Source organism: Pleurodeles waltl, chromosome 6 (assembly GCF_031143425.1).
Source record: "Pleurodeles waltl isolate 20211129_DDA chromosome 6, aPleWal1.hap1.20221129, whole genome shotgun sequence".
Classification (NCBI taxonomy): Eukaryota; Metazoa; Chordata; class Amphibia; order Caudata; family Salamandridae; genus Pleurodeles; species Pleurodeles waltl.
Window position 1 is genome coordinate 1592840945 of NC_090445.1, and position 24610 is coordinate 1592865554.

General features: G+C 43.9%; 1 protein-coding gene across 4 annotated transcripts in view; it reads left to right on the plus strand.

Moving 5' to 3' along the window:
• EXD3 (exonuclease 3'-5' domain containing 3) overlaps positions 1-20192 on the plus strand; it is a 1916540-nt gene extending 1896348 nt beyond the window's left edge. For all 4 annotated transcript variants that reach the window (XM_069241413.1, XM_069241412.1, XM_069241414.1 and 1 more), the window contains one exon: positions 16414-20192. In XM_069241413.1, coding sequence (XP_069097514.1) covers positions 16414-16775 — 362 coding nt within the window. In that variant the 3' untranslated portion in view covers positions 16776-20192. The remainder of the gene's footprint in view (positions 1-16413) is intronic.
• Positions 20193-24610: the final 4418 nt, after the last annotated feature.

The following is a 24610-nucleotide window of genomic DNA, read 5'->3' on the forward strand; positions in this document are numbered from 1 at the left end:
GCCGAACTTAGAAAATAAACTCCAAGCTACTGGTCATTTTCTAAAGCATTGGTAGGAACCGCGGTCATGCCAGTTCCTGTTATTGCTTTTCAGAGTTTGATGCAGGGCTCCATCAACATAAGGGAGCCTTCTACCAATCTTCTATTTTTGTATTTTCGAAAAGCATGATTTTCTTTTTGAAAATGAAACGATAATGCCCTCCTGCTCACCATGGGAGTCATCTCCCTTAACAAGATGGGCATTTTTTTTTCTGTTCCTTACTTCCAGGGTGTGCCTGGCAGAGAGGGGCATTAAAAAATAGCTATGTGTCCCTCATTCTAATTGGGTGGATAGACACATAGCCGAATTTCTGATGGTCCTTATTCCCTACGGCCGTAAGAGAAGTTTGGCTAGGGTGGTGATGGAGTAGTCACCACTGTAGCCAAACCTATGGTCTGCCCATATTTATATTGGGCAAACAGATCACTGTGTTGTCGGGCAGGGAATTCCGTCGCCATTGTGATGTTGTTCCCTCTCCTCCAATATCTAAATCGGCCCTTAAGTCAGAAAGTAAAATTTTTGCCTAGGGCAAACCTGGTTGATGTATCCAACCCCCTTCTCCATCACGGCCAGCCTCAAATTCCACCTGGTCTACCACAACCTATAACTATTATTGGCACTTTGTGCTTCTTAGCACTATTGCTTCTTAAAACTTTAAAAATTCACATCACCAGTTCCACTTATTGAATTTGGGTGTCATTTTGTTAAATACATTTTACTCTTTTTTTGTAGTTCAGTTTTGCATTTTGACTTTATTCCAGCTGTGTTACTGCATAAATGCTTCACAGATTTGCCCTAAATAAAGCCTACCTAATATGTGCCATAGCTACTAGGTGATTGAGCTCAGATTAAATTAGTGACTTTGAGGATTCACCCTGCCAAGGGTTATGATTATTCCCTAGGGTGGGTAGCCACCCACCCCAAAAATCTAACTTCTCACATATGTCTCACAAACTTCACATTACCACACTTATGCTGTTTTACACTCTTTTGCAACTCCTGCTAGTTAATCTTACAGTGTCCCTTCTGTTGCTGCTTAGTCTACTCTCTGCCATCTCACTGCTGAAGGGGAGCTCTCTCTACTCGGTCCAGAACTCTGGAAGTCTCAACCTTCCCAGCATCAGTGGCCTTTAACCTCCTTCTACCGCCAGGAAGAAGCTGGCAGCCACCCTGCTCCAAAGCACTTGACCAGTGACAGCTGAGAACAAGCTGCTCGTGGATCTGACTCCTGCTCCTGCTTATCCCCTTGTTTCACCTGTCCACCATCCTGTACACAAAGCAAATGCAATCTGCTTGCTGCAAGTTATTCTGCAATGGGACGTGCTGCAGCTCTGGTGATGCGCAACCATCTGGAGCTCCAGCGCCCTCCGATCCATTTTCTTGATCACTCTGCAGCTCTGTTAATGCACCTCTCCACGACCGGGGCCTCCACACAGCTCTGGTGACACAATCCTGCTCTGCAGCACTTCTCTCATTTCAGAAGTAACAGCAAGGTATGCGAAACTTGCCAGGCAGGGTTGGGCGATGGCTTTGCAGACATCATAAGGCAAGAGTATACATTTCACTCTGTCAACAATGCATAGGCTGGCATTCCTCCCTTTGTACAGTAAATTATAATGTGTGAAGTGAAGGTTTAGTGCTGGTACGTGGTAGGCTGCTTTATGTTGGCCATGAACCCAGTGTTTCTCTTGCTTCAGTCTTCATGAGTACTGTTGAGCACCAAGAGCGTTTTTAAGTGCTGATGGATAAACAGTAAAGAAAGGAAGAAGGAAGAAAGGAGGGAAGAGGAATCAAGAGAAGGAGATGGACTGGTCAAGGGAGAATGAGTGTATCAGAGAGGAAATTGCGTTGATGGACAGAGAGACCCAAGCAGTGACTAGGCAAGAGCATAGAAGGGAACAGAAGAGAGCATAGGAGGAACTAAAAGAAACCATAGGAGGAAGCAGGAGCGATCCTAGACAATGAGATTAGAGTAGATGGAATTTAAGAGGAGGCAGTTTCGAAGGGACTAGCAGAGAACCAATGCGGGAACGGGAGAGAGTCAAGGAAGGACCTGTACCTCACAGTTTTGAATCCAGACGGGGCCGACTCAGCCTTTCATCCATTACAGGTTTTTTTTTCTAGACCACCTCAGCAACCTGTGTTAAGCATGGCAAAATCGAGGTTTGCAGTGGACAGAAGTTTAGTGGAAAATGTTGCTTATCCTATTAGGGCTTTCTGCAAGGGCTTTTCGTGCAATCTCACTGCTGCTTTTAACGGGTGAATATACGCCCACATGCTCCAATTCCCTGACGTCAGTGTCACACACGAAACTCAACCCAGTCAAGCCAGAAGATGCTGCTTAATGTCTGGTGCTACGCTAGCATCGTTGTTTTTGTAGTTGGGATACTAGGAAAGTAGACAGGAAATGACGTCACTACTCTAGGGCAGTTCCTTCCAGGTGTGTGTCAGGAAATCGAGGTGTAGGCTGGAGAACTGGGGGTTTCCACTGTGCTTCAACTCCTCCAGTACGAAAATGGGGCATCATGATGGCACTCTGCTTACCATTGTGGTATTTAAATCGTTATGTTCTAAAACTAAAAAAAACAATAAAAAGATCTGACTCGTGAAACCAAACCTCGGTCAGTGTCACACCGGCCTAGAATGATATTCATAACAAGGGAGTGTTTCTGGGAAATCTGCTCTGCCGGGAAAGACCCGTTTGCATGTCTGGGAGAGGAATTGCTTGTTTTTTAAATTGCTCATTACTTGGGATTGTTTTCACTTTTTGTTCACTATGAAATATAAAGTGGCATATAACAAAAAATACCATTGATAGGGAAGTGCCACTGGGGAATACTGGATCCTGCCATGCCTACCTAAATACTGGTGAAGTGGGGTGACTTGAATGCCAAGTTCCCGCTCTTGGGGGCTGTATTTCTGGAACTTTAGTGGCCGGTGCTAGAGGGAAAATGTGCCTTCTTGAACTGTCTGGTAAACTCTTAAAGTAGTGCCATGTGCTCTAGAAAGAGGGTGGACTATGCTTAAGAGTCGATTGTATTTTATTGTCGGTAGGTCCTCTTTATAATAGATACAGACCTGGTCATACAAAAAGCTTTGGAAAACAGAGAATGGGTCTTACCCCAAGAATCACCCTCAACCACCACAGAACCCATCTGCATGGAAAACCTCACCCACTCTAAGGTAAACGTACACATTGGGGCAGTGCTTGGCAGCATAGATTAAACCCCCCTTTTAGGAGCAAATCCACCACTGCAGACAAGCTGAGCACAAAAACCCTAAGAGGTGAATATATACTCTCTAAAAATGTGTAACAAAACACCACAGCTTGGCAACCTTCACCCAGGAAATGCAGAAACTCAGGGGATCCACTTCAATGTGAATCCTGCCGTACTGACTGGATGTAATTGTAATCGTATTTATATAGCGCTTACTACCCCTGACGAGGCGTTGAAGCGCTTTTCGATGAGTAGCACGCTACTCCGGTACCCAACAAGAATTAGTGATGGATTAGTATAATTTAATAAGGAGTACAGTTTTAGTATTATTATGAGTTAATTTGAGTTGCAGATATGAGAGTTTGTTAGTTAGATTGACTGGAGTAATGGAGGGGTGGAGGAGGAAAGAAATCCAGAAGTGTTAATTGGGAGTTTATCCTTCATTTACTCAATCCAAAAGGCTTGAGATGAATAATAGGGGAGCGGAGGGGAAAGAGGATGTGGATGGGTTAGGGAGAGCATAGAAGTAGGGTGAGACGAATGCAGGAGAATTTAGTAGGGTTGTGTGGGAGGTCACAGAGGTAGAGTGAGGTTTGGTGAGTTAGATGTGGAGGTGGAGGGGAAGAGCTTAGGCAGAGATATTTAGGAGATGAAAGTGGTCGAAGGGATTTGGGATGAGTCCGAGTGAGAATGGAGGATAGTTTGATAGAGACATGACATAAGAGTGATGGGTAGATAAGTGTGATAAAAAGAGAGCAGAAATTCATAGATATCAGGAGCCATGCAATGATCCACAAACATGCCAGGCACAGAAACAACATATACACATGCATACACATATATATATATATTTATACACATACACACATGAATAAAACACACATATGCACATACAATACATAATTAGAATCATGGGTAAAAAAATACTTAGTCAGACAGGTTTAAAAGAGTGTGTGTGTATTTTATTGTTATTGGTTTAGTTTCTGTAAAATGAGCATCGTGGCCTACCCAACCGGAGTATTTTCTATGAGTATGTCAGTAAGCGTTACCTAGCATGTTTTATACGCCCCGTTTATATTGTACAGTAAGAGTACGTGATGGGCCACGGGGTAAAAAACGTCTCCAGCAAACCTTGTGTGCCATTGGCAATGTGATTGTTACTAGTGCGTCTTTGTGGATATGTCCTTGTGCTTCTGAGCATCAACAACGCACCACCGGAATCGGCGGTAAACGCAGTGGGGTCGTTTGGAAAGCTGTCCATCATCGTGGTAAAAGGCGGGGAATTCCTTTACCTACTTTGAGGGTGGGCGGGGCGTGGCTCAGCGGGCGGAGCTTACAGGTGCTTTATAAAGGGAGAAACCTTCTACTCTGTGTCTCCAGCAGAGGAAGATAGAACCTGCGCGTCACAGTCAGATACAGATTACGCTCTAGTACATCATCAGTTCACCTCCAGGATGGATTCTAGATCTTTTTCTGCTATGGGATCACTGAGCGCACAGCCTTGCTTTATCTTTGCCAAGCCCAAGAGTTAGGGTGGCTTGTACTTTCCAGAAGCTGAGCTTCAACTGCGGCACCTGCTACAATTATATTTGTAAGTGCTTCTTTTGAGGTTTAGTTTCTGTAAAATTGAGCACCGTGGCCTACCCAACCGGAGTATTTTCTACGAGTATGTCAGTAAGCGTAACCTAGCATGTTTTATGCGCCCCGTTTATATTGTACACTAAGGGTACGTGATGGGCCACGGGGTAAAAAAAAAAAAAAAAGTCTCCAGCAACCTTGTGTTCCTTTGGCAATATGATTGTTACTAGTGTGTCTTTGTGGAGATGTCCTCGTGCTTCTGAGCATCAACAATGCACCACCGGAATCGGCGGTAAACGCATTGGGGTCGTTTTGGAAAGCTGTCCATCATCCTGGTAAAAAGGCGGGAGTTCCTTTACCTACTTCGAGGGTGGACGGGGCGTGGCTCAGCGGGCGGAGCTTACAGGTGCTTTATAAAGGGAGAACCTACTACAAAAACGATTTTGTGTTTATATTGTACACTAGGGGTACGTGATGGGCCATGGGGTAAATGTCTCCAGCAACCTTGTGTGCCTTTGGGAATGTTATTGTTACTAGTGCGTCTTTGTGGAGATGTCCTCGTGCTTCTGCGCATCAACAACGCACCACTTGAATCGTCGGTAAAACGCAGTGGGGTCATTTTGGAAAGCTGTCCATCATCCTGGTAAAAAGGTAAAAGGCGGGAATTCCTTTACCTACTTCGAGGGTGGACGGGGCGTGGCTCAGCGGGCGGAGCTTACAGGTGCTTTATAAAGGGAGAACCTTCAACTCTGTTTCTCCAGGAGAGGAAGATAGAAACCGCGCGTCACAGTCAGATACAGATTACGCTCCAGTACATCATCAGTTCACCTCCAGGAAGGATTCTAGATTGTTTTCTGCTTTGGAATCTCTGAGCGCACAACCTTGCTTTATCTTTGCCAAGCTCAGGAGTTAGGGTGGCTTGTCCTTTCCAGAAGCTGAGCTTCAACTGGGGCACCTGCTACGTTTATATTTGTAAGTGCTTCCTGTTGAGGTTTAGTGTCTGGAAAATGAGCATCGTGGCCTACCCAACCGGAGTATTTTCTACGAGTAAGTCAGTAAGCGTTACCGAGCATGTTTTATATGCCCTGTTTATATTGTACATTGAGGCTACGTGATGGACCAAGGGAGAAACGTCTCCAGCAACCGTGTGTGCCTTTGGCAATGTGATTGTTACTAGTGCGTCTTTGTGGATATGTGCTCCTGCGCATCAACAACGCACCACCGGAATCGTCGGTAAACGCAGTGGGGTCGTTTAGGAACGCTGTCCATCATCCTGGTAAAAGGCGGGAATTCTTTTACCTACTACGAGTGTAGACGGGGCGTGGCTCAGCGGGCGGAGCTTACAGGTGCTTTATAAAGGGAGAACCTTCAACTCTGTGTCTTCAGGAGAGGAAGATAGAAACCGCGCGTCACAGTCAGATACAGATTACGCTCCAGTACATCAGTTCACCTCCAGGAAGGATTCTAGATTGTTTTCTGCTTTGGAATCTCTGAGCGCACAGCCTTGCTTTATCTTTGCCAAGCCCAAGACTTAGGGTGGCTTGTCCTTTCCAGAAGCTGAGCTTCAACTGGGGCACCTGCTACGTTTATATTTGTAAGTGCTTCCTGTTGAGGTTTAGTGTCTGTAAAAAGAGTATTGTGGCCTACCCAACCGGAATATTTTCTACGAGTATGTCAGTAAGCGTTACCTAGCATGTTTTATACGCCCCGTTTATATTGTACAATTAAGGGTACGTGATGGGCCACGGGGTAAACGTCTCCAGCAACCTTGTGTGCCTTTGGCAATGTGATTGTTACTAGTGCGTCTTTGTGGAGATGTCCTCGTGCTTCTGAGCATCAACAACACACCACCGGAATCGGCGGTAAACGCATTGGGGTCGTTTTGGAAAGCTGTCCATCATCCTGGTAAAAAGGCGGGAATTCCTTTACCTACTTCGAGGGTGGACGGGGCGTGACTCAGCGGGCGGAGCTTACAGGTGCTTTATAAAGGGAGAACCTTCTACTCTGTGTCTCCAGCAGAGGAAGATAGAAACCGCGTGTCTCAGTCAGATACAGATTACGCTCCAGTACATCAACAGTTCATCTCCAGGATGGATTCTAGATCTTTTCTGCTATGGGATCTCTGAGCACACAGCCTTGCTTTAGTTTCCAAAGAAACTATAAATGAATAGAAATATCCATATAATCTGAAAAAAATAATTATCCACATAGGCATATGCAGTTCGTAGTTGCTTGAAAAAGGTGGTTATGAAGGAAAGAGCCAACTCTTGAGTAGTGTCCTGAAAACAAGAAAGTTATCTGTGGCTCTTATAGTTGGGGGTAATGAATTCCATAGTTTGGCTGCTTGGACGGAGAAGGATGTACCACCTACAGTCTTTTTCTTGTATGGTGGTGTTCTAAGGCGGGGTGCCAGTCTTGAGCGGAGGGTTCTTTGTTGGATGTATTTGGTAATTTTTTTTCTGATGAAAAGCGGTCCTGTTCCATGTATAGCTTTGTGGGTGATACAAAGCAGCTTGAAAGTGCATCTTCTGGCAACGGGTAACCAGTGTAGTGCTCTCAAGGCAGGGGAGATGTGGGCTTGCGGCTTTATATGTAGTAGTAGCCTGGCTGTGGAATTCTGGATACGTTGTAGTTTTTTCATAACAGATAGAGATGATCCATGGTAGAGGCTATTGGCATAATCCAGTTTGGATAATACAAGTGAGATAGTAGCTTGCACCTTGTGTGGAAATCTGAGGTGAGGGAAAATGCGTCGTAAAGTCTTTAAGGTGATGAAGCTTGTGCGTGCTAATTTGTCTACTTGGGCATTCATAGTTAGCTTGGAATCCATGGTGATTCCTAGGTTTTTCACTTCCTTGGATGATTGAGGAGGTGGTCCGAGATCGTCAGGCCAGACGCACAGAGGGTCATAATGTTTCCAGTCACCACATATGAGTATTTCAGTTTTGGAGGTATTTAGTTTGAGATGGCTCCAGGTCATCCACTGATCAACGGCTCTGAGGCAACTGAAGATTTGAGAGTTTTCAATGTTTTTGGGGTCTTCTAATTGAAGTAGTATTTGTGTGTCATCTGCATAGTTGTAGCATGTGAGATGGAAATCATTGATCAGTTCTGGTAAAGATATCATGTAGATGTTAAAAAGCAAAGGTGAGATGATTGACCCTTGGGGGACTCCTGTTTTTGTGGGGTAGGGTTCGGATGAGAAGGGGGTGAGTGGATGATATTCGCTCTTTTTTGGAGATAGGAAGTAATCCAGTCGAGCGCAATCCCTTGTATGCTGGCTTCGTGGAGTCTTTGAGTTAGGGTGTCATGGTCAACCGTATCAAAGGCAGCTGAGAGGTCCAAAAGAAGTAGTGCAGCAACTCCATTTCGGTCAACTGTGTTTTTAAGATCGTCCCAGATTGCCATGAGTGCCGATTCAGTGCTTCTTCCTGGGCGGAATCCAGTTTGGAAGTCTGAAGGTATAGAATTGTCTTCAATGAATTGTGACATCTGGGTGAATGCTGCTCTTTCTATCAATTTGCCCAGGAAAGGTCCATTTGTGATAGGTCTGTAGTTGTTGGGGTCTTGCGGGTCTAGATGTGTTTTCTTTAATAATGGTCGTATGTATGCCTTTTTCAGGTCTGTAGGAAAAGTTCCTGAAGTTAAAGAGTTGTTGATGATTCTTCTTACAGGTGTGGCAGCGGAAGTAGATAGCAGGATGTTCTTGAAGATCTGTGGTGGGCAAGGGTCAGAAGGGCAACCAGAAGGTCTGCTTGCTTTGACCAAATCCATAAATTCATCCTGGGATATTTGTTTGAAGGACTGTAGAGGTTGGAATGGTTTATTCTTAAAGGGTATTTTAGTAAAGGGGTTGGTGCTGATGGTTTTCTTCTGTTTTAAATAGGAGTCCAATGAGTCTGCCTTGGTTGTGTAGTGAGTTGCCAATTTGTTTGTGAAATCTTGAGTGGTGGGATGACTTCCTTCCATGCATGTGGGTTTTCGAAATTCATTGAGAATTGTGAAAAATTCCTTGGTTGTAGATTGAGCATTTAGAATTCTGTCTGAGTAGTATCTTTTTTTAGCTTTTTTTATTGATGATTTGTATATCCTGTTAAGTTTGTGTAGCTGCAGTTTGTCTTGACTGTTGTTTGTTTTGAGCCAGGTCCGTTGCAGCTTTCTGATTTGTTTCTTTATCTTTTTAAGTTCTGTGTTTCTCCAAGGTGTTGGTTTTCTTTTGTCATGTTTAGTTTTTCTGAGTGGTATTAGGACATCAAAAGCTTCCTGTAGCCACTCATAAAGTTTAGGTACAGAATTGATTGTATCTAGATCTGTGTTTGCTGTTAGTTGTGTTTCTAAGTGATCCAAATTGAGTTTTCTCCATGGTCGATAGGTGTATGTATGTAAGTGGTTGTGGGGTGTGCTGATTTGTGGAGTTGTCTGTTGGAAAGTTATCAGATGGTGGTCTGACCAGGTGGTTGGTGTGATGCTATGAATAGTAACAAGTTCAGGCTTTGCAAAAATTACATCTAGGATGTGACCAGCGATGTGTGTGGGATTGTGTACAATCTGATGTAGATTCAATGCGAGTAGGCCAGTGGTGATAGCTTTTGGATGGGGCATATTGGGTTTGTCAAACCAAATGTTTAGATCTCCAAGAATGCATAGATTGGAGTATAGTGTAATAAGGTTTGAGACTATGTCAAGAAAGGCATCTGGGAAAGTGGAGTTGTTAGGTGGAGGTCTGTAAAGGAGGAGAAAGTTACAGGTGGAAGTAGGAGTAGGGTGGCATCTGGTAAGGAGGGCTTCACAACCTTGTATGGAGATGTTGTATGTTTTACTGAGGTTTATTGCCTGTTTGAATATAATAGCTAGTCCACCTCCTCTCTTGCCTATACGGTTTTGTGTGATGGTTTGATAGCCTGGAGGAAGGGCTTCATGCAATACTGGTGCCATGTCATCTCCCAACCAGGTTTCCGTAATGAATAGTAAGTCAGGTTGTGTGTCTGTGAGAAGGTCGTAGATGTGGTGCTTGTTTTTTGAGAGTGATCGAGCATTTATGAGCTGGCAGTTTAGATAGGGTGTGCTAGTGGTGGTGTTGTTTTGTTTAGTAGAAGGGTATGTAGTATAATGTGAGCTTGAAGCAGGAGTGTTGCTAGTTGTGTTAACTGTTTGAGGCTCACAATAGTCTTGCTTTTCAACATAGTGTTCCTCTTCCAGCAGGTTAAGGAGGCATTTTGTTGGGTCTGTGTGTGTGGGTGGAGAACTTGGTGGCTGAGAGAGCCATGAGGAGTGTAGTGTTTTTTGTAGGGTAGTTTTATTATGAAACAAACAAGGGGATGCGAGGTTGCTATGAGTGGCATGTTTTTTATTTTGTTTGCGTTTGTTTAGTGTGGATGGAGTATGGGTTAGGGGTGGTGGAGGAGCATGTGAATCATGATGTAAGGCTCTAAATTGTGCAATGGAGGAGAGGCGACTGAATGAAGGTTGCTGGGATGGGGTGCTTGTGGTAGGTGTTTGTGAAGAGTGGGGGGGGTAGGGGTGGAGATAGGGTGGAATTTGTATCCTTTGTGTAGTCTTGGGGGTGAGAGTGGGTATGATGATGAGTGTAATGTAAGTTTGTGTTGCTTTGATGTGCTGATGTTTGTGGTTGGTATTGTTTTTGTGGAATAATGAGAGGGGCTATTGGTGTAGTTGTTTTTGGTGAGGGACTTGTATGTGAGTTAGTGCTGTTAAGTGGAATTTGAGTGTTAGATGGGGTGTTGATGTGTTTTGGGATGAATGTATGAGGTGTATATGAGGTGATGGATGTGTGTCAGGGAGATGAGTATTAGTTGAGAAGACTGGAAGAGGTAATATGTGTGGTGGGGTGAAATGTGGGGATTGTATGGTAGTGTGTAATTGGTGAGCAGAGGGGAAGAGTGTGTGTAGATGATGTGTTTGAAGGCAGGGTTTTGGCATTGTTATGAGTTCAGGCGGTCTGTGTGAAGTGAACAGCGGATAGTGTTTTTGGTCGGTATGTGTAGAGAGTGTGTATCTGGGAGACTGAAACTGAGGGAATTGTATGTTGTAGTTTTGTATTGTGTGGGTGGTGGCAGGTAGTGTTAGTGGGAGGGGACAGAGTAGTGTTTGCTGTGAGTATGAAGGTGTTTGACTGTAGTAGTTATGGGGTGTATGTGTATATGTGTTGTATGTAGGGTATTGTGTTGGGTGGTGGGGCAATGTAATATGTCTATGGTCGGTTTGTGATGCATGAGTTGGATATCTTTGCAGATAATGTGTTTGCATGTTGAGGGATGTGTTGGGGCTGAAACCATTCCTGGTGGAATGGGAATTGGGCAGCATTTCTGGCCCTAGTCCCTACCTGTCCCAAACAGGCCCAAACAGACAACTGCCCTTGTCCTCTCCGCCCTTTGCCGAGACGCCCTGAATCCTGGCCTTTTATAGCCCTAACTGCCAATAGGAAGCTGGTCCTAACCCTAGCCAATCCAATTTTAAACCCTGATTTAGCCAACTAATGGGAGTCACAGCCCTATTTCCTGACCCCCAATCACAGCCCCAGCCCTAGTACCAACAGCCAATCAGAATCCTAGCCCTATCCACCAATCACAGCCCTAGTACCAACAGCCAATCAGAATCCTAGCCCTATCCACCAATCACAGCCCTAGTACCAACAGCCAATCAGAATCCTAGCCCTATCCTCCAATCATAAATGCATCCCTGGAGCTAGCAACCAATGAAACACCATCTCCCAAAAACCAATCACAACAGCATATGCAACAGCCACGAGGAACCTATATAAGGAGCAAGTTAACTAAAGTCCAGTCCCTGGGGCCTGGGGGAGGCTATTGTTGCTCTATTCAGTATCTCCTTGGATACAGACAGGCTGAATCCACACTTTCAAGCTAGCAGAGTCTACTTTTCAGGTAAGGGGGAGATTGGTTAAGAGACAAACACTGCAATAGTTCTGGGCGCACACTCTAAAAATCGGGCTTTTTTAAGGCAAAAAATACAGGGGGGCAGACAGCTTTTAAGTACAATTTAAATCACACAAACAGATTCAAAACAGTCTCCTAAAACCACACTCTTGAAAGATCTAGGTAGTCTTTTTACTAAGAATAGGGGTGAAAAAAAGGGGGGCAGAGGGGGGGGAAAAAGGGGGGGAGCCACAAACTAGCAAGGGAATTCACACAGTCACAGCAAAAACGATTTTGAAACAAACACCACTTTAAAAGAGGCCAGGCTGCCTGAAAACACAGAGAGTCCACAGTAAAACAAACACTTTTTGAACAATTGATACTATTTGACCAGAAAAATATCTTTGGGCTCCTTACCTAGGTATCTTTGCAATCCTTGAAACACTGGGCTGTATCAGGACACAGGAAAGATGCACAGAGGAACACAAAATGGAGATGTGAGACCACCTAGATATTATTTGAGTTTGTGTCACCTTTCTCCACTCGGACAGTCTGTACAGGTCGTGACAGTATGGAATGGAGGCCAACACCCATTTTATCTTGTGATGTCCCCCTTCTAGTGGCAGATAGGTGATGCAACGTATTGTGTGTAGGTTGAGGCCATGGTGGCCCCAGTGAAATTGGCCCCCATTAAATTGAGACATTGCAATTTCTAAGTACTCTCTAGATTCAATTGAGTCCACAAATCATACGTACTACATTCTGTTTGAGGCACTTACACTGCTCTCACAAATCAATCTGAGGATACAAACTTAATTTTTACCTTAAATTTCTAATTCCTTCACATTTACAGAACTTTTTTAAATTTTGCTTCTTTATTTATATACTGTTTATTAATTTGTTAATGTCGTTTCATTTTCTATGCAGTCCCGGACCACAGGTTAATAACCACTGCCCTAGGCATATTCAGAACTAGCTCTTCTACGTCCATACACATATCAATGCCAGTAATAAACCTTCTCCCTTTCTATTGAGTGATAGGCATTGTTTAGTTACTTGTGCCCAAATACATCAGCACAAATTGTTTACATCAGTCCAAGAGCTAAATAAACATCAGTAAGGGAATTAAGATCTTCCCTTGTACATTAGAATTATTTTATCCACTTACTTTCGTGGTTAGCCTTTTCTCCTGCTCAAATATTCAGTGAAAAAATAGCTTTTCCTACTCTCAGCCGGTGCACAGGGTACACTAACTAAACTATAGGATAACACAGAACAGGAAGGCCACTGCTGCAGGACCTATGTTTACATGAGTTTGCGGTCTGTTGGTGCTCTTCCTGTTGTTTACATCCCCCTTACAAACATTTTTAGGTCTGGTTTGGCTGCACAGCTGTCGCCAGACCTTATGTAATAAACAGAAAAAGAGCTTTAACAAGTGCTACTAAGAAAAGGGCTAGGGTTCCACCCCCATTTTTAGGTCGAGTTTGGCAGCGCTGTCTGCAAGACATGTTCTATTCTATCTTTGGGCTTTTAACCACTCGCGCTTTTGCCATTTGTTCTTTGTTGTGCTGGTCTTAAATGCTTCCTTTTTATTGGTGCATTTTTCGAAATGTCCCTCCCTTTGTGTGCCTAGTTCCCTCCCAGGCGATTTTCACTAAGGTAGCATTATTGTTCCCCATCACACTACCTCACGCATCCTCCTGTTACAGTGTGTCATGTCCCCTCCACTCGTCTGGTTTCAGTGTTCCTTTTAATCCCAGCTGCAGTCCATTCTCCACGTGGCTCAACCTGCTTTTTGTTGTGGGTGTGCTTTTTATTTCTTGGTTCCAACAGCACTGATAATTCTGGTTTGCCAACAAAGCAGTGTGTAAAAGGTCAGGTTAAGAGCCAGTTGATCTCTGTTATTTATTTCGGTATGGATTGCAAAAGGTAAAGTTTTCAAGCCCCCTTCATTTCATTAGCAGCAGCTCACGCGAGTGTTAATCGCAAATTTTTGTTTCTTCCTTTTAATTAATTTAAATGCGTCAAGCCATGATCCACCAATGAACCCTTGTCTGAAGTGCAATCAATAAAAACAATCACTCTGATAATTGTGCTGAATAACTTAGTAGAAGTTGTTGAGTGCTTTTGGAGACATCTTCCATGATCAGACAAACCGAGACAAGTAGAAGGAAATCATTGCTTTTGACCATTCATACAATTAAACATAGAAAGCTGCTGCCAGTTTTCACATTTTAACCTTATGGATATTCACATGTTGACATTGCCTCGGCAAAGGCTTAACCTCATTCGTACCAGTTTAACATCGAAATACCGCAGCAAGCAGCTAAAAGTGACAAGTCAACCTTTGCATAAGGCGTTTCGCTGCAATTTTATTACCTTTTTAGGTGGAAACCTTTAGATTAAAGCTCAACATATTGACACAATGCTGACTCCGTGCTTCTCAGGCAAGTGTTACAGGTCAGGGGCTGCCATCTCCACGCCCACCTCCCTCCTTGTTTTGCTCTTTTGTGTTTATTTAAAAAAAAAAAAAAAAAATGTTCACACAACTTGTATTTCTGTAGGCACAGGGAGAGGCGAATCCTGTTATTCCCCCCCCAACCGCCCTCCCATTCACCACCCCGCCCATCCTCCCATTCACGAAGACCAACTGCCCTCCCATTCACCACCCCACCTGCCCTCTCGTTCACCACCTTTACCTGCACTCCCGTTCACCACCTCTACCTGCCCATTCACCAACACCACTCTATCTCCCATTCACTAGCACCACCCTCCCTCCCATTCACCATCACCCGCCCTCCTATTCACCAACACCACCCAACCTCCCATTCACCAGCCCCACTCGCCCTCCAGTTCACCAGCCCCACTCAATTGCCAAAGGCAGTAGTTCACCCACAAGGGAGGCCTGTTGGCTTTGCCAATGCTTGTTTTATTCTGGAGCTCAGTATTTGATTGGGCTTGTATTGCTCTTTCTGCTTTGTGGGAAAGCTTACGGTCATTAGAGCAGAGCACCATTGGTTATGGTGGCAAGCCAATGATCAAGACTATAGGCCTTATCTGTTTATTATGAAAGGTTGTGATAAAGACATTAGGCCTCGCATATTTATTGTGAAAAGCATTTGTTAAAGTGAATATGCATTTACATGCTAGCTATGGATGTTATGACTCTGTATTGAGGCCTGCAGAGAGGTATTTAGTTACATTGAATGTACAAACTGTGGCAATAGAACATTTGTACTATGAGGTTTACAGCATTAAGGATAAAGGGGTAGATGTACAAGGCCTTTTGCATTTGCCAAAGGTTCTATTCACAGAATCCAGTCACAAAGGCCATTTGGAAAGTACAAAACTCAAATTGCAATTCGTTAATAAATTACAGAATCACAAGTTGGGTTTGCTACCAAATACTGATTCAGTGTTGAATCGCCACTAACTTAGTTTACAGTTCACAACCTTCTTCTGGACCGACATCAATGGCAATAAATATTTATCTGTCTTCCCATATATCTATTGGACCATTTGCCGTTGCATTTGTAAACCCTCAGCAGAAGGTCTAGCAAAGTAAAAGGTTGTTTGTGACTGAAAGAAGTCAAAAAGTCGTCTCTGATTTTTTTTTTTCTAAAGCTTAGGTATGATTTATAGACGTATATTTTGGTTTACAGGTATTCACTTTTCCAACACTCCCACGCAGGCCAATCATAGGAATGGATTTGAAAACGAAATCAGCAATGGCAAAAATGTTCTAACCAGCCCTTCTGTACAAAGTTGTGACTGGAATGGTGCAAAGAGCACTTTCAGTTTGATGCTCTGAAAGGAGCCCTTTAGCCTGCGGCCTACCAGAAAAATGCCAGAGTAGCAAAATGGCCAGTCCGTTGCTGGCCGTGCATCCCAACGAGAGGCCTTCGTTTGCACGTAATCGGAAGTCAGATTCTACCCTCACTGTTGACAATGTTTGCCCTTAATATGTCCTTTAAAAAATCTGTAGCTGCAATTACAAACCTCTATTCCTCTCCTTCAAAGACAGAAGTATCCATTCCTCGTCATAACTCCATGAAGAGAGAAAAAAGAATTCTAGAGATCAGAGTGGATACTAGGTTCTACCTCACACCTATTATACAGCTTCCCATGAGTGGCCCACACAATAAAGGTGGTGCCCGAGGTTCCCATCCTGAGCAGCAAGGGGTGCCTTAGCGAGACCTAGAAATGTTGATTTCTTCCAGGGAGCAATTTGTCATTGATTGCTTTCAGGGAAATCAGACTGCTGGGGAGCACACTGAGCGAGCCGCATTCACAGCTGACCTCTTTGACAACCATCTTCTAATACAGGCTGTTCTGCCACTTATTTGTTTAACAGTGGGCTCCACACACACAAAGACCATGCACACATACTTTGGCTCATGCATCACATTACCAGCCAGACCTAGGAGGCGTGATCCACTCAGACCCAAATAGTGGTAATACCGCCTAATGTTTACATATGTGTTTCACTCAGTCAATTGAATATGAAACCGCCTAGCCGTAAGTTGACATGAGACCAACCAAACTGAGACACCTAGAACCAGTGGGTTGATGGATGTCAAACTACCCACAATCGCAGTCTAGGTCGTCCCTCTGATATGCTTGCTTATTCTTCGAGAGCATCAAATAATTTTTTTATATATTTGTTTTGCCTTTTTTCCTAGATCTGGAGAATCCCAGTTGTGACCCTGCTGGAGGACCTTTGACTGACACTCTCTCAAGTGCTCAAGAAACCAACTCTAGCGCAAGTGGGGGTTTAGCACACAACCCAAACTGTCAGTGGGTGGAGGAACTGGGCCTCTCCCCAGACACGTTGGAGCTCGAAAGTGGTGCGACTCTGCAGATAGCGGCAATACCGCTGGGGCTGATGGATAAAGTGGATCTGTTTTACTGCTGCAGCCAGTGTGGGAAAGTTTTTTGGGAGGGTACACACTTTCAGAGGGTGGTTTCTCAGTTTGAGGAGGTGCTACATAACATTAACGGGAAAGGGTTCTACGAAATGCATGCAACTGAGCCCAATCTGTGAGCAGACATAGTTTGATTACCTGGTTGGCCTGTGTGCCTTCTTTTCAACTCAGATACAAATCACCTATCCCTTTACTCTACGTCATCGATTTCTCTGCATCTTCTCTATTATCCAACCAGCTATGCAGCATCCATTAGGTGGAAATATTTGGGGTCCCTGGTGCAGTAAAAAGTGGTGGCAGGAGAAGACAGTGGAGGGATCCACTTACGAAAAATACATTTTAAACTGTGATGTTAGTAAAGAAAATAACCTCACGTAGCAGTCAGGCGATACAGCCCATCCTCATCGAGCAGGAAGTCCATACTCCTTCCCGTAGCAGACTCTGTTTGTCCATTCTGGCCCTTTGTTAACACCATGGGCAACTCCAGATAACATTATTTGCACTTGCATCCACACCCCTTCATGGTAGACTGCTTGTCTTTGCACAGTGTATCTTCTTGTTAGGTATGGCTGACCTCGCCAGGCACAGTCTATCTTGTGAGTATGTGGGTTACGGCATACAATTCTGCATATGAGAGCATCTTCCTCTCCAGGTAGACATGGGAGTTTATGTTAATTCTCCTACATAGTGTACTGTATATCTCTGCCTTTCGTCATAGGACACCTTACTGGTACATATTTTCTTATAAGAAATCTTGCATATCCGAGACCCCTGTTTGGAGAATAACTTGTCTCTGCATCTTAGTGTATATTACTGTGCAGGGAGCATCTCAGATGGTTCCTTTCTTTACCTGCAGTAAGGCATCTTCTGGAATATCGCTGTTGGACTGCCTCTGCAGGTAAAGCCCGCTGCCCTGTTTAGGATCTTTACGGGAAGATGATTCTCTTAATGAAGAAAAAGTGAAGTGCTGTGCTCTGACACTTTATGAACACCGGGCAGGAGCAACACAAGGACGAATCTGTGGGACTAAGACAAGTGTTCCACCAAATGCCATCGCTTTTCATTGTTTATAGACTTGGGACCCTGCATTACAGGCGAGAGCAATATGTTCTTACATTTGATTTTTAAAGGGGGGCTCTTATGAGCCTTTGGAATGTTACAGAAGTGCTTCTGACCAAGCAGTGGGCCCTACTACGACATCTAATATCAAATGTCGGAGCACTGCATAACCTATACAAACCCAAAAACTGTTTTTAAAAATAGCTTATTGAACAATTAAGAAAATTGTGTTGCTTTATTTTATATATCGAAGGATCAGGGGTTGTGGACGTTTGGATTTTATAGGGATTTGCTTTGTAAATCTGAGCGCATTTCACATTTAGCTTCTAAGTCATGCATGGCAGCCAATTGGAATACAAGCTTGATCTCAAACCATTTTATTGACCTTTTAATGTATTTATGTTTGTGAGATGTCTTATGATCTATCGAGGACACTGATGTGTGTGTTGTGTGGTTATACTCCCAGGTGTTGTCACAGCTCTCTGGTGTCTAATAGCCATTTATATATATATATATATATTCAGCATGTCTTTCAATGTGTTGTTGATCTGATTGTGCATGGCAGGGTGAGTCATTCTATGTGCTCTTTTCCAGAAACAACGACTACGGGTTCCAAATAATCATTTGTTCAGAGGTGTGTATGTTTCACTTCCGTGCATATTTAGCCAAAGAGACTGGTGCCTTGAGCACCTCCAGAACGGTGGGGTGTCAGATTGTCCCAATACATAACGAAGCCTGCACCCTTATTAGAAGGGTGGAGGAATCATCACTTTTCTAGGATAGAAAACATAACTTACAGCTAAATTCAACTGGTCTGTCAGGACCTAGCAGTAGGTGCGTCCTACATAGGAATATAGACCTTCATTACGTTGTTCCTGCCCAGGACATCTAATATCCAAAGGATCCTGTAACATGTTTCGCTACTGATTTGGCCGTATTCTTTTTCTGGAACATCTTTGTCCACTTGCTGGGATGGTTTTTCACTGAGGAGTGATTGGTGATGGATCATGAGGATTCCACCCTCAGTTTCCCCCTTCCTTTCATGAGTTCGAAGTTCTACAACGCAACAAATCATGCAGATCACTTGGTCAGTCCTCTAATCAGTGCAGTTTTCCCTGCGACTTGCAGGATCTCTGTCATGGCGGTTTGTTGGGTATCCGTCATTAGGTGTCTGGCGGAAAGGCTTCCAGCATGTAGAGCACTGTCACACTGACATCATTTTAGCGTTGGCATCTTCAGAGGAATTCCTTATTCACCGGCTGCCATGGGAATATTGGAAATGAACATAACATTTTTGGAATTGAAACTGTTTGACAGATTATTCATTGTCGTGAAGTTGTATTTCTCAGGCCAGGCTCAGCCAATGTGGCAACACTTGGGCAGTTTTGGTCAGTTTCTTTATTCCTCAACCGAGCAACTGTTTTGTCAACTGGCTGACCAGGCATAATGAATGTACCATATACAGATTCCATAGCAACTATTTTGATGGAATGGGGGAGAACATTTTTGGGGAGTTACATGAGACTGACCTGTCCATGGCTATGGAATGTGTGTTTGTCTTTTAATGAAATGTTATCATTGGGAGTTTTACTTTGAAACAATACTGCATCAGTGCTCGTCAGTGACAAGTGAGGCCGCACCACACAGACATGTAGCACAAAGCACATGTCCTTTCCCCATCCTTCCCCTTTTCGATTCCAGCTCTCAATTGCCATCTTTTTTTTCTGAAAATCAGGACTTCTCTGAGGCAATATGACTTCGTCCTCTTTCTCACCTGCATATGTTATCTCTGAACTAGGTCTGAGCGAAATTTTAATTATCGGAGTAATTCCTGCAAATTATACAAAAAACGCGTTTGCGTTATAATGAGAAATTTGGCACAAAAATTATATTGCCGGAGCAATGGACTTCATGAACAGGATTAGCTGCTGGCTGCTACTGTTCGTGTGCTGTTGCACTTAGTGCTATTTTCTCACCAAAAAAATGCATCCTTGGGTCCATTTTGGACAGAATTGGACATTTGCAATAAGAAAATAGTGCCAAGTGCTGGTTTACGCTGTTCCGGTAATTCTGTGTAATCATGCATAATCTTGCTTTAATTTCACATAATTAGGCTACAGCAAATTAAGCGAGTTACACTTACCCCTCCTATGCATACAGGAAAGGATTTCCTAATATTGCACACTTGAATGCTCACAAATCATAGGTAAATCTGCACCTACATTTACTTAATTTGCGCTTCAGATAAGCTGCCGCATCAAAACTTTAGCTGAGATTTTAAAATGAACACAATAGGAAATAAGGGTGTAAATAGGAATTCATTTCTTTAAATTGTTGGTGTTATACCAAAACTGGACTTTGTTTAATTACTGTAATGGTTGATTATTTTACTTGAATGGTCTCGATGCTCCTCGTTTTTAATTAACGCTTTCTGTAAATGACTCCAATTCATGAAACAAACCAATAAAATTGCCATGAAAATAAAACCCAGTATGTTTCTTTATGTTGTCACTTACATGGTGAACACCTGGCACTACAACCATCACTTCCGAATAAAACAAAAACAGAAAATTCTTCATTGTACCGTGTTGCTAAGCAGTCAGTTAAAGCTGATCCACACTTTTTACAGTATTAACTGTTTCTTTCTAGCATGCAGTGGTTTGTTGAAGTAAATCACACTAGGTATGCTTGTCTTCTGGATGTAGGATACTGAGTGATACTTCTAACCACAGATTCCTCATCTTTGGAAAACACCAGGGACCAGACTGGATCGGGAGAATTTTTTTTTTTTTCAGCAATTCCCTTGGTCACCAGTAGGTACTGCCAAGTGGTTCTCATCCCAGACGTGATATCGGAACCACATATAAATGCTCTCTCCTATGATGCTGTCAGTTCCTTTCTTTCTGTGTCTTCCAATGTATAGCGTTTGTTGATTCTCTCTTTCATCTTGACACAAAAAGTGTTTCCTCAACTCTTCAACATTGTGCAAGGGATATTCCCGACCATTGCTAAAATGACAGGGTTTATATCTTGTAAGGATTGTCCCAAGAAAATGTCTGAGACTGACTCTTTTAAGGGATGTCTCTGGTGTCACACTCTATCGATTGTGGAGGCTATTGGAGGATCAATCCAAAGGTGATCCGGGAACACAAACCCAAACTCTGGGTCATGGAACATCACCAAAAAATTATGAAATCCACTCCTAATTGAAGTGAAGGGTGCAGACCTACTCCCGCTCTTGACGCTGTTCCAATGAATGATTATGTTCCCACTCCAAGTTTTCAGATTTGGCTTTCTAAGCCAAAAAAAAAAAAGCATAAGAAGTTGCATTGGAACTCTCCCATATCCGGCAGCTCTCATTTTAAGAAGTCATGCGGATGCCCAGGTGCCACTCAGTCTGAACACCTGCAAACAGAAGAACTGATCCCCTAATTTATCTGATGTGACAACTTTTTATGGGGCCATCAATAACGCAACAACAGATCGAAGCCTTCATGGATGCTGTGCTGTGCATCTTCAGCACCCTACTGGCTCCCTCTGTTGTGCCTTCGGCCCCAGGAATCAAAGGAAGCCTCCAGTCTGGTTACCATCAGTGGATCCATTCCAGATACCATCTGTGCCTCTCAGCCTACAGTGTGGTCCATCCAGACTCCATGACTGACGCCCATTCCGAATCTTGCGCCACAATCCATATAGGTTTCCCACTCGTCAATGCTACAGAGCCCAGAGGAAGTCCCTTTTTTGCTACTGGGACTCTGTGTGTACGGAATCCAACACAACCTCAGCCGCAGTCACGTCCTTCCTCAACTTTGCCTCAAACGACTGCAAAACCTTTCTCAGATTCAGACACGATTAAAAAATTACCACCAAAACGACAATCTGTTCAGAAAGTCTTTGCCTCAAATTCACACCATGCTCAACATGGTCTTGCTGACACAAATAAACATCAGTTTTACCATGGCAATTTTTATATGGACCTTCAGAAGGCCGGTGGGCTAGATAACTTCCCAGACATTCAGTTCAATACTTTCCCTCTTCTGCTGAAGAATCTGCTTCTTTTGCAGTGGTTTTGCAGAAGTCCTTGATCTTCAGTTGCTTCCTGTGAAAGTGACAACAATCATGCTCACAGAAGTGGTGAAGCCTGGCCATGGGTCTTCTGAACCAGTGTTGCAGTTCAAAGAAGCACTGACAGACACATTATTGGGTATGTGGCCCAAACCCTGTTCTTGCCTGCTATTACGTAGACAAGTGTCCAAAAGGCATAGTTCCGCTGCAGGGGACCAGGCTTTTCTGATGCAGGTTCCCATGCCACTGGTTAAGTTTACATGTGATACAAGTTTCCACCAGCAATTTAACCCAAATTCATTCCAGACTGCACCTCCATATACGGAGCTGAAATATGTTGAAGCCTTTTAATAAACAGATGTTAACCTCTGCCAATCTGTCATTAAGATCAGTCAATGCCAGATGTCTCCTTGGACCCCACTCATACGCATTGTAGTACATGATTAGCCAGATCTTGCCAACTGTCCCAGATAAATATATACTTGACCTGGCAGAAATTATCCATGCTGGGCAGGATCTGGTGATGTACATTGTCTGATCAAGACTAGCCAATACACACTGCTTGGGCACAGCATTCAGTATGGGAGGTATGCTTCTGCGCCCCACCTGGATGAGCTTCACAGGTTTTTCAGGTATTGTCTAGGCATGCCTGATGGACATGCCATTCAATGGACTTGTGTGGTTAGAAGTAAAGAAGATGGAGCACTAGAGAAAGTACGGCTTCTGCATCCTCTCTCAGCATTTCTGCGTGCGTTGGACAGTATCCCCATCAGTTCCGCCCCTTCTGAGGTTTTGATAGGAGCATCATGGCCCAGCATCGCAATAGCAGACCCCCCGTCTCCCAGTAATTTTGAGGCAGGGATTCAAACTGACATTTTTTAGGTCACCTAGGAAGCGCGCTGTCCAATCCCCACCACAGCCACAAATCTGCTTTAACTTGGCCCTCTTGGCACATGGTGACCCAGTTGGAGGCAGGATGCAACATTTTTTCTAAGGGTGGGAGAGCATCATATTTGATCTTTCAGTGCTCCAGAATGTCCACCGAAGATATGTCTTACTGTATCTGGCCAGTCCACCACATATCCATTCTGTTACAGACCATTCTTTTGAGGCCCATTTGTTCATTCACCAGCAGGAAGTTAAGACACTTTGACCAAATGAGTCATAGCATCGGAAATATGAACAGGCGGCTGTTCCTGTAATTTCCTTGTCCTGAAGAAGGATGGAGACCTTCGTCCTATTTAAGATCTTCAGCCTTTCAACTTAAAATTCAAGATGCTTGTGGTGCCCCAAGTTTTCTGTGCTCCCCTTTGGGCTCACCAACTCCCCTCGGATGTTCATGAAGGTGAGGACAGTAGTTGCCGTACACCCTCAGAGGTTTGAATACCAGTTTACCCACACCTTGACTGCTGAAGGCAGGTTCATCATAATCAGTCGTAGACCAACTCCAGACAATGGTGAAACTCTTCACATATTTGGATTTCTCAATCAACGTGCTGAAGTTGCACATCGCTCCTTCTTGTTCATTGGAGGGATTGTGGATATGATATGATCCCGATGTTTCAGCCTCGATCACAGCAGCTCTGAAGCATCTTAGACTTCTTATCTCATGCATCCTTCTTGTGGATCACCCCAGATAGCACATTGATCTGCAGTCTCAGTGAGTTTGCATCAAGGGAACCTGTCAGATTCTGTCCAGGTTGCGGAGGAGACTGTAATAGATCTGCAGTGGTGGCTGCTCTACCGCAATTGGACCAGCAGCCAACCTGTCTACCCCACCCAGAGTTGACAGTTGTGATGGATGCATAATTACTGGGTTGGGAGGTAATTTGGTGGAGATTAATGGACTTTAGTCTTCAGCAGAGAGCCCGCTCCAAATCAACCTGTTGGAGTTGCTTGACATTAAAGGCCTTCCGCCCATTCATCAAGGGGAGGCTGGTTCAGGTTCTAACAGTCACCGCCACACATTGTGGTACTGCATCAAACAGAGTAGAGTGCGGTCCTAGGTCCCGTGGCAAGAGAGACTGTGACTCTGAAACTGGTTAAGTCATCAAGGCATCTCCCTGGTAGTCAGCCACCTTTCAGGATCTTAGAAAGCCAGGGTCGAAAAATGCAGTAGGTGTTTCCTAGTAGATCATGAATTGCACCCTAAGGCATCACAGAATGTTTTCCAGTGATGGGGAGAACCCTAGCTCGAGCTTTTCATAACCTTTGAGAACCTGCAATGTCCAAGCTTTTGCGCATTAGAGTTCCCAAGGCAACTCTCTCTGTGAGACAGTTTCAGTCTGGAGTGAAATTCAAGACTACTGTATGCTTTCTCCCCTCTCTCTCGCTCCTTCCCAGAGTTCTGAAGATCAGAAATGACCAGGCCCAAGTCATCTTAGTTGCTTCTAATTTGGCCTAGAGAGTGTCGTACCTGAGCTATTGGGCATGAGCATCTGTCCCTCAATCAGTCTGCTTATTCAGGAGGATCCTCTAATGCAACACTCTAACCGAGCATGCACAATCTACACCTCTATGTATGGCAACTGAGTGGCAACACCTGACTGCTTTCCACCTCCTTCCTGAGGTAGTGGATGTCATATAGGCGGCCACCCACGAGCACAATCTATGGTGGGTGAAAGAAGAAGTTTGTGTCTTGGTATATTTCTCATTGGATAGAATCATAGCAAACTAAATTGTCTGATGTGCTGCTATTTGTGCAACTTGTAAGCCACCATGGACTTGCTGTGGCAATGCTAAAGGTTATTTGTTGGCATTGTTGGCCTTTTTACTTTTTCCACATCAACCATTGTTGTTTAAATAACCTCTTGTGGTGCATTTTCTCAAA